The sequence below is a fragment of the Phocoena phocoena genome, chromosome 11, assembly GCF_963924675.1.
Source record: "Phocoena phocoena chromosome 11, mPhoPho1.1, whole genome shotgun sequence".
NCBI lineage: Eukaryota > Metazoa > Chordata > Mammalia > Artiodactyla > Phocoenidae > Phocoena > Phocoena phocoena.
In genome coordinates this window covers 51,841,602-51,857,029 of record NC_089229.1, presented here as the reverse complement: position 1 = coordinate 51,857,029, position 15,428 = coordinate 51,841,602, and the positions used below count along the sequence as shown (strand labels likewise).

Sequence of the window (15,428 nt, the reverse complement as noted above, 5' to 3'; positions counted from 1 at the left end):
CCCTCAGATCAGGCATTTAATTAGGAAAAAACCACAGAAATTACAGTAGATGACCCAAAAGAAAGTGTTTCTTCTTAGAACATAAACACAATTAAAGTGTAACAAAATTAAATCAGCTTCAAAACTTACAGCACTGGAGAAAGTCATCCCCATCCCTCCAATGAGAGCCTTGGTTTTCTTTAGTGGTGTCTGTAAAGTAAACAGTTATCTGTTGAACAACTTCTTCCAATAAACTAAAACACACAGAACAAAATTCGTGTTTTTTTGTATCTTACTCTCAACCTTTTATTCCCAAATGATCAGCTCTATCTGACACTAAGGAACAGCCAAGTGTCCCATGTGATTCTGGAGATGAATCAAACAAGTTTGGTTACAGTCAGTTATGTCCTGTGCAAAAGTTCAGGGAGTTGTAACGCTTGCAGGAAGGGAAAGTTCACAGCTGATGGCATTATTCTAGCAATGTTGATTTCAATGTAATGAAATTTTGGTGCCCTTCTTATTTGTCACCAGCTGCCTTACAAACAGGTGGGGCAGATCTACCTCTATTAATTCATCTTTAGAAGCAGGATATGGAAAATGATATGAAAGGAGCCTTCCATCCTTTAAAACAGAAATAAAACAACACTTAGGTTCTGAAAGCCAGACAAAGCCCCGACACTAACTCAAATATCAGGCGCTCGGTGGTGAAGCCCAGATGCACGCTTTTTGACTATAAGCTCATGGCCCTCTGCACTAGACCAACCACCACCTCAGGCAAAGACTTGAACTAAGTGGCAAACACATATACAGAAAACCTTGTCAAGCAAAAGACTAGTCAGAAAATTATTTCGTTTATATCCTTGCTTTTCATCTTTTGCTCAAAACTTAACATCCTGACAAGTAGAGAGAACAACTAGTTTCAAATCCTACAGCAAGGAGAAAAGGTATGGTCACTTAGATATAAATAATAACAATAAAAAATACTAACGATCTTTATCGAGATTCCAGACAGCAAGAAAGGATGATGTGAAGAAACTTATTTCAGTTGTATTATGAGTCAGTTCATAACGATTCTGAAGTTCCTGTGAAAGCTGAGACCGTACTGAACACAGTTTTAAGTGTATTTGGTTGTGTAATAACTTCTTAAAGACTAATAACCCAAATACATAACGATGTTAATAAGAGGGTCATTTTCAATACTGTAAAAAAAAGTTATCCCCATTGTTTTATACAGATGATAGAAAACCTAAGTAATCCATTAGCTAGAGAATTCTAACTTATTCAGGAATTTTGAAAACTCATGTGACAAAATTCAACATCCATTTATGATAAAAACTCTCAAAGTGGATATAGAGGGAATGTGCCTCAACATAATAAAGGCCAATATAACAAGTCCACAGCTAACATCCTACTCAACAGTGAAAAATTGAAAGTTTTTCCTCTAGAATCAGGAATAAGACAAGGACGCCCACTCTTGCCATTTTTATTCAACGTAGCATTGGAAATGCTAGCCACAGCAATTAGACAAGAAAGAGAAAAGGAATCCAAATTGCAAAGGAAGAAGTAAAACTATCACTGTCTGCAGATGATGTACTACTATACATAGAAAATCCTAAAGACACCACCAAAAAACTAGAGCTCATCAATGAATCTGGTAGTGTTGCTTGATACAAAGTTGATATACAGTTAATGTTAATAAAATTAATATAGTGTTGCGCTTCTATACAGTAACCGTGAACTATCAGAAAGAGAAATTAAGGAAACAATCCCATTTACAATCACATCAAAAAGAATAAAATACCTAGAAATAAACCTACCTAACGAAGTAAAAGACCTGTACTCAGAAAATTATAAGGGACTGATGAAAGAAATTGGAGATTACACAAATAGATGGCAAGATATACCATGTTCATGGATTGGAAGAATTAATATTGTTAAACTGACCATACTACCGAAGGCAATCTGCACATTCAATGCAATCCCTATCAAAATATCAATGGCATTTTTCACAGTACTAGAACAAATAATTTTAAAATTTGTATGGAAACACAAGGCACCCTGAATAGCTAGAATAACCTTGAGAAAGAAGAACAAAGCTGGAGGTATCATGCTCCCTGACTCCAGACTATACTAAAAGCTACAGTAATCAAAGCAATATGGTGGGACTTCCCTGGTGGTGCAGTTGTTAAGAATCCACCTGCCAATGCAGGGGACACAGGTTCGATCCCTGGTCCGGGAAGGTCCCACATGCTGTGGAGCAACTAAGCCCATGTGCCACAACTACGGAGCCTTTACTCTAGAGCCTGAGAGCCACAACTACTGAGCCTGTGTGTCTCAAGCCTGTGCTCCACAACAAGAGAAGCCACTGCAAGATGCAACTAGAGAAAGCCAGCGCACAGCAACAAAGACCCAATGCAGCCAAAAAAAAAAAAAAAAAAAAAAAGCAGTGTGGTACTGGCACAAAAACAAACACGTAGATCAATGGAACAGAATAGAGAGCCCAGAAATAAACCCACACACTTATGGTCAATTAATTTACGACAAAGGAGGCAAGAATATACAATGGAAAAAAGACAGTCTCTTCACTAAGTGGTGCTGCCAAAACTGGACAGCTTCATGTAAAAGAATGAAATTAGAAAATTTTCTCACACCATATACAAAAATAAACTCAAAATGGCTTAAAGACTTAAATATAAAACATGACAACATAAAACTCCTAGAAGAAAACACAGGCAAAACATTCTCTGACATAAATTGTAGCAATATTTGCTTAGCTCAGTCTCCCAAGGCAAAAGAAATAAAAGCAAAAATAAACAAATGGGACCTAATCAAACTTATAAGCTTTGTACAGCAAAGGAAACCATAAACAAAACAAAAAGACAACAGGCCGGGAGAAAATATTTGCAAACGCTGCAACCAACAAGGGGTTAATTTCCAAAATATACAAACAGCTTATGTATGTCAATATCAAAAAACAAAAACAAAACAAAACCCAAAGAACCCAATCAAAAAATGGGCAGAAGACCTAAATAGACATTTTTCCAAAGAAGACATACAGATGGCCAGCAGGCACATGAAAACATGCTCAACATCATTAATGATTAGAGAAATATAAATCGAAACTACAATGTGGTATTACTGTATTACCTCACACCAGTCAGAATGGCCATCATCAAAAAGCCTACAAATAATAAATGCTGGAAAGGGTGTGGAGAAAAGGGAACCTTCCTACACTGTTGGTGAGAATGTAAATTGGTGTAGCCACTACAGAAAACAGTATGGAGGTTCCTTAAAAAACTATAAGTATAGTTATGATATGGTCCAGAATCTCACTCCTCAGCCTGTATCTGGAAAAGACAAAAACTCTAATTTGGAAAGATACACGCACCCCAATGTACACAGCAGCACTATTTACAATAGCCAAGACATGGAAGCAACCTAAATGTCCATCAACAGATGAACAGATAAAGAAGATGTGGTATACATATATATACAGTGGAATATTACTCAGCTATAAAAAAGAATGGAATTTTGTCATTTGCAGCAACATGGATGGACCTAAAGATTATCATACTAAGTCAGACAGAGAAAGACATATAATATTATATGGTATCACTTTTATGTGGAATCTAAAAAAATAATACAAATGAACTCATTTACAAAACAGAAACAGACTCACAGACATAGAAAACAAACTTATGGTTAGCAAAGTGGGGGTGTGTGAGGAGATAAATTAGGAGTATGGGAGTATATATAAAACAGATTAAAAAACAAGAATTTACTGTATAGCACAAGGAACTATACTCAATTATCTTGTAATAACCTATAATGGAAAAGAATCTGAAAAAGAATATATATGTATTTATGACTAAATCACTTTGCTGTACACCTGAAACACAACATTGTAAATCAACTCTAGCTCAATTAAAGAATAAATAAAAAGCTTCTGCAGAGCCAAGAAAACCATTAACAAAATGAAAAGGCAACTTATACTGAATGGGAGAAAATATGTGCAAGTCTTATATTTGATAAAGGGTTAATATGCAAAATATACAAAAAATTCATACAATAGCAAAAAAACAGCCAATTAAAAAATGGGGAGAGGGGACGTCGCTGGTGGTCCAGTGGTAAAGAATCTGCCTTATAATGCAGGGGATGCTGGTTTGATCCCTGGTCAGGGAGCTAAGATCCCACATGCCACGGGGCAACTAAGCCTGTGTACCACAACTACTGAGCTCACGTGCCTCAACTAGAGAGCCTGCATGCCACAAACAACAGAGCCCAGGCACTCTAGAGCACGCACACCACAACTACAAAGCCCATGCGCCCTGGAGCCTGTGCACCACAAATACAGAAGAGAAAACCCGAACGCTACAACTAAAGAAGCCCGTGCACTGCAACGAAAGATCCCTCATGCCTCAATGAAGGTCCCGTGTGCTGCAACTAAGACTGGACGCAGCCATAAATAAATAAGTAAGTAAGTAAGTAAGTCTTAAAACAAAACAAAACAAAATGGACAGAGGATCTGAAAAGACCTTTTTCCAAAAAAGACATACAAATGGCCAACAGGTAAATGAAAAAATGTTTAACATCAATAATTGTTAGGGAAATGCAGATCAAAACCACAATGAGATAGCACCTCACACCTGTTAGAAAGGCTATCATCAAAAAGACAAGAGATAAAAAGTGTTGGTAAGGATGTAGACAATAGGGAACCCTTGTGCAACTGTTGGTGGGAATGTAAACTGGTTCAGCCAGTATGAAAAATCATGTGGAGGTTACTCAAAAATTTAACAATAGAACTACCATGTGGTCCAGCAAATCCACTTCTGAGTATTTATCTGAAGAAAATGAAAACAGTAACTCGAAGATATATATACCCCCATGTTCACTGCAGCATTATTTACAATAGCCAAGACAATGGAAACAACCTAAATGTCCATCAATGGATGAATGGAAAGGAAGATGTGGTATATATATACAATGGAATATTACTCAGTCATAAAAAAGAATGAAATATTGCCATTTTGATAACATGGGTAGACTCTGAGGGCATTATGCTAAGTGAATTAAGTCAGAGAAAGACAAATACTGTATAACCTCACTTGTATGTGGAATCAAAAAAAACAAGAAAACCCAAGTTCAGATACAGAGATCGGACTAGTGGTTTTCAGAGACAGGAAGTGAGGGGTGAGGGTGGGTGCAGTGAAATGGGTGAAGGGTGTCCAAAGGTAAAAACTTATAAAATAAAGAAGTCATGGGGATGTCATGCACAGCATGGCAACTACAGCTAATAATATTGTATCGCACATTTGAGAGCGGCTAAGAGAGTAGATCTTAAAAGTTCTCATCACAAGAAAAAAAATTCTGTAACTATACATTATGATGAATGTTCACTATATTGATTGCTGTGATCATTTTGCAATATACACAAATATCACCATGTTGTACACCTGAAACTAACATAATGTTTTATGTCAATTTCACCTCAATGAAAGAAATAAATTTAAAGAAAAAAAAAAGGTCTTTGATGATTTTCAGTAGATCCACAATAGGTTGCCAGGGGATGCTAGAGATACATAAGGTCTTTGCTAACCTTCAGAAGGAATGTCACCAGCCATGATTTCCCACAAAACATCACTGGGTGCTATCCTCAAGCAAAAAACACTGGGCTGAATGAAACACTGGTTTGATGAAGAATCTGAGTTACAGTGAGTACACAGGCAGGGGAAACAGGAATGCGAAGTATAAATAGGAAAAGGACTATGTGAGCTGATTACAGGGAACAATGGTCAAATTGTCTGGTATTTATGCAAAGCTACCGAAGAATATCTGATTTATAGTAAGACTAAATTTTGTGATTATAACACATTTACTAAACACTTAATGTGTGCCAGGCATTGATCAAGGCAATGGTGGACAAAAGATAGAAGGTCCCTGCCCTCATGATCCTTGTACTCAAACAACAGGTAAACAAACAATTATTTCAGGCAGTGAAGAGTACTATAAACCAGGACTCTGTGCTTGCAGGTGATGAGAGCAAAGGGGAAAACTACTTTCAACAGGTGGTCAAGAAAGGCCTCCTTCAGGATGTAACTTCAGTACTGAGTCACACGATGAGTCAGCCAGGCAAAGCCCCAGAAGAAGATGCTTTCGGGTTGAGTGAACAAGTAACATGCTGCCAGAGAAGGAAAGCAACACATGTGAGGGCAGAACAAAGGCCAGCGTTTTAGAAGCAGTGCAGTAAGTAAAGGGAAGAATGGGGTAATAAGACCAGGTCACAGAGGTGGGCGGGAGTCAGATGATGATGCAGGGCTGCATAGGAATTCAGATTTTAGTTTAAGTAACAAATGTATATTAATAACCATAACCTTTACACTGCTAATGGTAGTACAAGTGATAACCATACTCTGTGCTTAAATCAGACAAGTCCCAAACAGGAAACCACACTGTACCAAAAAACGTGTGTGCGTCCATGCTAACCTGAATGATGAAGTGGATCCTTAAGATCTAAGCAAAGATAGTGGCTGGTCACGTTAAGGCCAAACTACATTCTTTAAGACACAGACAATCTTACACTTGCATATGACTAATGTGCTACCTTACTCATTTGAAGCAAAAAAAACCCCTAAGGAGTCATCTGCTTTCCTGGGCCCCATATACAGCTGCTCTGAAATAAAGTTTTGACAATTCGGATAATTCTATGGCTAACTTTTAACAATGAAAGATCACTTTGCCTTAAGCAAAGACATGATGTATTCATTCTTCCCCTACATCTCCTTCCCTCACTTCCTTGAGGTTTTGACCAAGTGTCAGTTTTTCTAGAGAATGATTTTAAAAATACTAACCTGTGCTTCAGTGAAGAACAGTGTGTCCATCACCCCATAACAACATTCAAGTAAAATCAAGAAATGGATGAACGGTTCCCTGGGCAAAAACTAGAAATGGGAGCTTCTCTGGTGGCGCAGTGGTTGAGAGTCCGCCTGCTGATGCAGGGGACACGGGTTCGTGCCCCGGTCTGGGAAGATCCCACATGCCACGGAGCAGCTGGGCCCGTGAGCCGTGGCCGCTGAGCCTGCGCGTCCGGAGCCTGTGCTCCGCAACAGGAGAGGCCACAACAGTGAGAGGCCCGCGTACCGCAAAAAAAAAAAAAAAACCCTAAAAATGGAGTCCCACAGATGAAAGCTACAACAAATACAATGAACTGTTAAAGATGATGCTACCACATAAAAGACTACTTCAAAGATGATCGCAAGATTCCACATCAGACCACAATCATACAAGTGCTATAATCCTTTGACGGAGTTAGTCTGGGGACTGATACTTGTTTATTTGCCAACTATGGCAGCAATTCATGATCTTGTTTTGGGTCAGAGACCTCACTCTCTCCATAAAAATGAAAATAATACTCACGAAGTATTATGTGTAAATTAAGGAGTTCCGCCACTGTGGAGAACAGTATGGAGGTTCCTTAGAAAACTACAAATAGAACTATCATATGACCCAGCAATCCCACTACTGGGCATATACCCTGAGAAGACCAAAATTCAAAAAGAGTCATGTACCAAAATGTTCATTGCAGCTCTATTTACAATAGCCCGGAGATGGAAACAACCTAAGTGTCCATCATCGGATGAATGGATAAAGAAGATGTGGCACATATATACAATGGAATATTACTCAGTCATAAAAAGAAACGAAATTGAGCTATTTGTAATGCGGTGGATAGACCTAGAGTCTGTCATACAAAGTGAAGTAAGTCAGAAAGAGAAAGACAAATACCGTATGCTAACACATGTATATGGAATATAAGAAAAAAACAATGTCATGAAGAACCTAGGGGTAAGACAGGAATAAAGACACAGACCTGCTAGAGAATGGATTTGAGGATATGGGGAGCAGGAAGGGTAAGCTGTGACAAAGCGAGAGAGAGGCATGGACATATATACACTACCAAACATAAGGTAGATAGCTAGTGGGAAGCAGCTGCATAGCACAGGGAGATCAGCTCGGTGCTTTGTGACCGCCTGGAGGGGTGGGATAGGGAGGGTGGGAGGGAGGGAGACGCAAGAGGGAAGAGATATGGGAACATATGTATATGTATAACTGATTCACTTTGTTATGAAGCAGAAACTAACACACCATTGCAAAGCAATTATACTCCAATAAAGATGTAAAAAAAAAAAATTAAGGAGTTCCATGTCCCCTGAAGAAATCTCTGATCTATGGTGTGACTATGCTGATGTGGGTATGTGGAATGACATCTGGTAAATCAGTATTACCATAGTATTCTAGAATAGGAGAAAAAGCATATAATCTCAGGGCTCTTACACTGTAAGACACCGGGCTTTGCCCCTTATTATAGCTATATGAACCTTGGCCAAGTTACTTAACCCCTTCTAAGTTTTAGTTTCTCATTTTTTAAGATAAGGACAATACCTACAGCAGGGGATTCCTGTGATAATTGAAGGACTGTATAAGACACTTCACACCCTGACTAGCTCCAAGTAGGTTCTCAAATGCTGTTATTTCTTAGTTCTTCCCCTTCAAGTCCTGTTTCACAATTAGTGGTGTTTAGAGTATTCTGTAAAAGGTTACAGGAGATGACAGAATTCTCCAGAGAACAGGGAGGATTAAATTTGACTTTTTCCCTCCACTTAATTTTGGCTCTTCTCTCCAGCACAAACATTCGTATAAAAGAATCTACTACTGGTTTAAAGGAGCAAATAGGATTAACAGGCTAAAGAGAAGAAACCTCAAATATACACAGACCACACTGGTGGTCTACAAGAACTGAAGAAACTGAATTCTGAACACCTTATATTTTATTTAAGTGATGGATTTTGTTTTCAACAGAGCCGTGAAAGCTGGGTCTCTTTTTTTTTTTTTTTTTTTTTGCGGTACGCGGGCCTCTCACTGTTGTGGCCTCTCCCGTTGCGGAACACAGGCTCCGGACGCGCAGGCTCAGTGGCCATGGCTCACGGGCCCAGCCGCTCCGCGGCATGTGGGATCTTCCCGGACTAGGGCACGAACCCGAGTCCCCTGCATCGGCAGGCGGACTCCCAACCACTGCACCACCAGGGAAGCCCTGGGTCTTTTAATTAAGTCACTAAATCATTATTAAGTTTTGATAGAGATGGCTCGCTTTTTCTGGACAAAACACTTCAAAAGCACACACAAAAATCTGTTAAAAGGAGTTTTGTGTGGAGGATAAGTGTAGCAGTTGGAATGGTGGAAAAAACAAAGTAAAATCCAGGAGGGCCATTAAGTCAACACTCTTCATTGTCAGTGGGGCTGGGTAGAAACTAAAAGGCAATGAGGTACATGTGGCAGGAACCAGCAGGGAGTCAAAACGCAAGCATCTTAAATATCATTTAGAAAAGACTCTCACACCATTGAACACAGCCCTGAGGAAGAAATACATTTTAATGCACAACTAAGACATATCTATATATGGATATGCTTACCTTGACCTCATGTATCACACAGACATTTTCTATTCTACTCTATTCCACAGGGAAGTAACTCACTAAACTGATTTCACAACTCACTTATGGGTTGAAATCAGCAGTTTGAAAGACACTCAGCTAGGGTGTTCCCACACAGTAAAAGTTAGGAACCTCGTGCCAAAAGTGCTTTCATAGCATTTAGCTGAAAGCAAAAAGGGAACTGAAAGGAAGAAAGCAATAAAGTACTTGTTTTTAAAAAGGTAGGAGTAATGCCCCATATCCAGGATGAGAGCCCTAGTCAGGATTTTGTCTGGACTGCCACAACTACTCATGAGCCTGGGGCAAGCCACTTTCTAGGCCTCCGAGAGTTGAGGGTTGGGTAGATGTTCTTGAAGGTCACAAATTCGAGAATTCTAAGATCCAGAAGCAAAATTCACTCTGGGAAAGAATTAAGTCTCATAACACCACCCACCACCCATCTGATATAAAACGGAACGCTGACAGTATCTAATGCATCAGCCAGGTGTCCAATTAGGCTAATTGAATTTTCTTGATTCTTGTGAGGCAAAGCACACCCTGAAGAGTTCTACAACCTACCTACCAGAATAGTTCGTATCAGCACTTATTTTATAAATATCAGGCACAGACACTGCACACAGGGTCAAATGCAGAAGTGGCCTAGGCTCCTCAAAGAGGGGCTGGATTTGTCCTCTAACCTGAAAGACAAACAATCAAGGCTGGCGTGCTCTTAGCCAGCACCTGCTCCTCATTGGTTCATCCCATCCCAACAGGCGTCCACATGTTTGTCTTGAGACATGAAGCAAACTCCTCAGCAGTAAGGTCCAGACTAGAAGCTCTGTGTGGACCCAGGAGAGACTCGGGGGAAAGAGGAAATAGAGTCCCGCAGCTCCATAAGCCTGCGCAAAGGGCCTGGCGCGGCAAAAGAAAACCTACCCAGGGTCGAGGCAGCTAGTTAGGAATGCGGAACGAGGGCCAGAAACCAGGGAGTCAGCCCGGGAGATGGAGGGGCGGGGCAGAAACAGAAAGAAGAGTTACCATGCCGCCGAGCACTTCGTCCTGGTCGTCGGCGAGAAGCAGCACCACATTGGGCCTCCGAGAGCCCGCCGCCGCCCCGGAGACCCCCAGGCAGCCTCCCAGCAGCAGCAGCAGCAGCGGCGCTGAGCTGCAGTAGGGCAGGTGGCGAGGGCTGCCCCGCTGGGGCACACCCAGGGCCAGAGGCAGGAGCCGCATGGCGGACAGGGCTCCGGGGGGGACCCCGGGCGGAGGGGAAAGACGTGCAGAAGGCTAGAGAGCGAGAAAGCCACGAGCAGCTGGGAAAAAAAGACTGCACTGTGAAGGCCGGCGTCTGTGGTCGGGCGTTTTCTACCGGGCGCGATCACGTGAACCGGGGGCAGGAGGCGGAGCACGCCATGCGGTCACGTGACGGGTGGAGGGGCGGGCTCCGGACCGAAAGGAAGAGGGGAGACAGCAGCAGGGAGGGAAACCCGGAAGTGGGCGGAAAGGGGGGAAAAGCCATAGGGGAGCAGGACCCGAGCTTGCTCCGGACTCAGGCAGGCGTTGGGTTTTGGTAGGACCCCTTTGTTCAGGAATTAAAATGGGCGGGGGGACGATCAGATAAGAGGGGAAGGGAATCAGCCAATAGGAAGCAGTTAAGAGAAAGGAGGAATGTGCCTACGAGGTAGTAAGATCAGCTGGTGGGCAAAGTCTGGGCCGTACCCTATTTAATCCCCGAGTCAACAACACTTATTGAGTGCCCTTATATTTAATCGCTTTTAATTTTCCCTACAACTCAGTCTAAGTCCAAGCCTGGTTATGCTGTTCCTCAGCTGATATCGTGGTTTCAAACAAACGATTTAGGGATATTCTGACAGCCTAATATTCCTTGATGAATTTTGGAATATTTACTCTAACATTAAATTGGTGAATTAAGGGCTTCCCTGGTGGCGCAGTGGTTGAGAATCTGCCTGCCAGTGCAGGGGACACGGGTTCGAGCCCTGGTCTGGGGGGATCCCACATGCCGCGGAGCAGCTGGGCCCGTGAGCCACAATTACTGAGCCTGCGCGTCTGGAGCCTGTGCTCCGCAACAAGAGAGGCCGCAATAGTGAGAGGCCCGCGCACCGCGATGAGGAGTGGCCCCCACTTGCCGCAACTAGAGAGAGCCCTCGCACAGAAACGAAGACCCAACACAGCCAAAAATAAATAAATAAAATTAAAAACAAACAACAACAACAAAAAAAACCGATTCCCTTTAAAAAAAAAAATTGGTGAATTAAAAAAATTTATTTATTTATTTATTTTTGGCTGCGTTGGGTCTTCGTTGCTGCTCACTGGGTTTCTCTAGTTTCAGCGAGTGGGGGCTACTCTTCGTTGCGGTGCGCGGGCTTCTCATTGCGGTGGCTTCTCTTGTTGCGGAGCACGGGCTCTAGGAGTGCGGGCTTCAGTAGTTGTAGCACGCACGCTTAGTTGCTCCGCGGAATGTGGGATCTTCCTGGACCAGGGCGTGAACCTGTGTCCCCTGCATTGGCAGGTGGATTGTTAAAAATTGGTGACTTTTTGAAAGACCTTTTAGATGATGTTGGAGGATGTGCACATTGAACAAAAACCAAAACACTGCGACATGGTCACCCAACCAAGTTATTAAGTAATGTTTAGGGATAAAAATTCCATGACACTAGGGCTCCAAATATTTCTGTGATAGCTCTAGAACAGCTCTACCCTGCCCCTCTGCCCAAGTCTAGGAAAATAGAAGTATCTCTGGCCTTGGAGGGTATTATGCTTAGTGAAGTAAGTCAGACAGAGAAAGATAAATACTGTATGATATCACTTATATGTGGAGTCTAAAAAATAAAAGAAGCTGGTGAATATAACAATAACAAAGGAAATATCCCTGGCAAGGTGAACCACCAAGCCTTATTCCCAACTGAGAACAACAGGCTGTACCTCCTGGTTCCTAACAAATAAGGTGTATTTTCTCTAAGCTGAACCCTCCAACTGGAAGTCTTCAAATCTGTGAAAGCACTGTAGTATAAGGAAAAATAACTATGGAAGTGCTTGGGAATGTCATACACAACTCTCAGGCTTATGCAAAAGGAAGCATCCTTAGTTTTATTACTTTTTAAAAAGTAAGTCTACAGAAGACAAGAGAATTTTTAAAAATGAAGTAGAATATATAAAATAGAAAATTGGTAAGGACCTACTGTATAGCACAGGGAACTCTTTTCAATACTCTTTAATGACCTATATGGGAAAAGAATCTAAAAAAGAGTGGATATATGTATTAGTGTATGTATAACTGATTCACTTTGCTGTACAGCAGAAACTAACACAACACTTCAAATCAACTATACTCCAATAAAAATTATAAGAAAAAAAAAGCACAGTGAAAAATAAGAATGAAGTAGATTTCTACTGCAAGAAAGGATTGTGCTGGGAATCTGGTCAGAGCACTTCCCAGATGGCCAGTGTACTATGTTACAGCCTCAGGCTAGGCTAATTTTGCACACTGATGGAATAACCAACCCCCATGTATTCAGATTTCAAGACTTCCAGTAGGACTTTCTGCACACAAAAATAATCTATTCCATCTGCACTGATGCTCCAGATTGTTAAATTTTCTCACTGTTTCTGTTTCAAAACTAGATTGTAAATTATTTAGGGCCAGAGATTGTATAATTAGGTACCAACTTTGTTTCAGATGCTAGGCTAGTGCTGAGGAGACACTGTCCCTCTTTCATGGAATTTGCAATCTAGTGGCAGAGAAATATACAACCTAACAATCGCAGAAGTGTATAATTACAAATAGGGAGACATACTATGAAGGAAAAGCAAAGAGTGTGATGAACATTTAAGGGTGTAGGGGGCTGATCTAGTCTAAGATACCCTGAGGAAATAACCTTGAATGACAGTCTGAAGTTTAAAGGAGATAATTTGTTAATGGACTAGGTGGGTGGTAGAATGTCTCCTAGGCACAGAGTACAGCATGTGCAAAAGTCCTAAGGAGGTGCTAACTCCTTCAAATAACTAAAAGAAGCCACCATGATTGCAGCTGAGAGAGAGAAGGAAGGGGATAAGTAGGCAGGGCCCAGACCCTATGTTAAGGATTTTGGTCTTTATCCTAAGGCTAATGGGAAATCACTGGAAGAGTAGAGGAGAAATATAATCATACATGAATTTTTATAAGATCCTTTTGGCTGTGGCACGGTGTACAGACTAGAAGGGGACAGGAATGGATGAAGGTAGATCAGTTAGGTGGAGAGATGATGATAACAGTGGCAAATCCAGATTTTGTGTGGCCTGAAGCTTATATACGATTTTGGGGGCTCCTTAAGAAAAAGAATAGCAATTATAAATACAAAACTAGATACAAAAGTGTATATTTATTTAGACTGAGAAAAGAAATCACAATGTTATAAACTATTAAAAGTTGAGAAATATTACAAATAATGCAAAATGTAAAAATAACAAAATATTTTTGTTAATAAACTGTCAGGCATGCCTCTCCAAACTTTTTCCCCAAATTTTATGGCTATGTACTCTTTAATCGACTCTTCATATGACCATGGTTTGTAATATTTTCTATAGAGAGAATGTGAAGATAATTTACTTTTTCTCTAGCATGGTTGATCAGTATTTGTTTTTTTATTATTAATAGCTCAGAAAAATTTTTTTCATCCTTGTAGTTCATTATTTGTGTGTGTGTGTGTGTGTGTGCGTGTGTGAAATTTCAGGAGCTCTATCAAATATTTTTAGACGGGCATTTCAAATTATCTTGCACAGTTACTAATCTTAGATATTCCTTGAATTGAAGGCACTAATTTAGTCATCAGTGCACTCATTGTAATCACATATTATGAGTTTATATGAATTTCACTGATGTCAATTTGAGGTCAAATCAGAAAAAAATTTAAATATTTTTAAATGAATTTGTATGATTCACTTCTCTTTACAAATTATCAAACGATTCAAGAGCCTATTTATTACTTTTATTTGCAATTTTTCTCTTCCTCTTAGTCTGCCCTTAAAGAGTACGTGTGAAGGGAAACAAACAGTTGCCCCAGTTTTCTACCTGGAGGCACATCCTGAACCAGGGAGCCAGAGAAAAGGTCCCATGCAGAACAAAATTGAGTTGAAGAGAGAAAGATTATAGTTAAGGGGGGGCTGAAGTAACTGGAACTTGTGGGGCAATGTTCCAAAGAGGAGACTATGTAGGTGCAAAGCTTCATAAATCTGGGTAGATATCTTTGGGAGACATTGTTGAACACAAAGATGCACATGCCTAGGGTGAAGGCACCATAAGGTAATGCAATGAATGACCAAGGATATATAATAATTCCCAGAGGAGCTGGAAATGTTTGAGATCCAACCAGCCAGAAGGGAAAGTCTTTCTTGATCACAAGGAGCATTCAGTAGAGAACCCAGAAAGGTTATACTTTTGTAGTACAGCTAAACTATCATGCATGAAAAGTACTGTATGCCTACAATGACAAAGTTTAAATACAAGTCTCAAAGTGTCAAGCTGATCTGCTAGAAACTTAACTGCCAAAATAAGGCCCCATACTCTTTAAGGGAAGACTACAAAATCTAGATACTGGACAACATGAAATTTACAATGGCCTGGATCCAATTAAAAAAAAATTACTGGGCTTCCCTGGTGGCTCAGTGGTTGAGAATCCGCCTGCCAATGCAGGGGACATGGGTTCGAGCCCTGGTCTGGGAAGATCCCACATGCTGCGGAGCAACTAAGGCCGTGCACCACAACTACTGAAGCCCATGAGCCTAGAGCCCGTACTCCACAACAAGAGAAGCCACCGCAACGAGAAGCCAGTGCACCACAACAAAGAGCCCCCTCTCTCTGCACCTATAGAAAGCCCGGGTGCAGCAACGAAGACTCAACGCAGCCAAAAATAAATAAATAAATATACTAAAAAAAAAAATTAAAAAAAAAAAAAAAAATTACTACACAGGCCCCCAAACAGGAAA

The 15,428-nt window shown here is 40.8% G+C and overlaps 1 protein-coding gene across 1 annotated transcript in view; it reads right to left on the bottom strand.

Annotated features, from left to right (window-relative positions):
* The window catches only part of GNS (glucosamine (N-acetyl)-6-sulfatase), a 49,385-nt gene extending 38,544 nt beyond the window's left edge, over nt 1-10,841 (bottom strand). Inside the window, exons 1-2 of the mRNA XM_065887112.1 lie at nt 10,485-10,841; nt 130-189 (exon numbers count right to left, since the gene is read on the bottom strand). Of these exons, the coding sequence (XP_065743184.1) occupies nt 130-189; nt 10,485-10,679 (255 nt within the window). The 5' untranslated portion in view covers nt 10,680-10,841. The remainder of the gene's footprint in view (nt 1-129; nt 190-10,484) is intronic.
* Between the last annotated feature and the right edge of the window lie 4,587 nt (nt 10,842-15,428).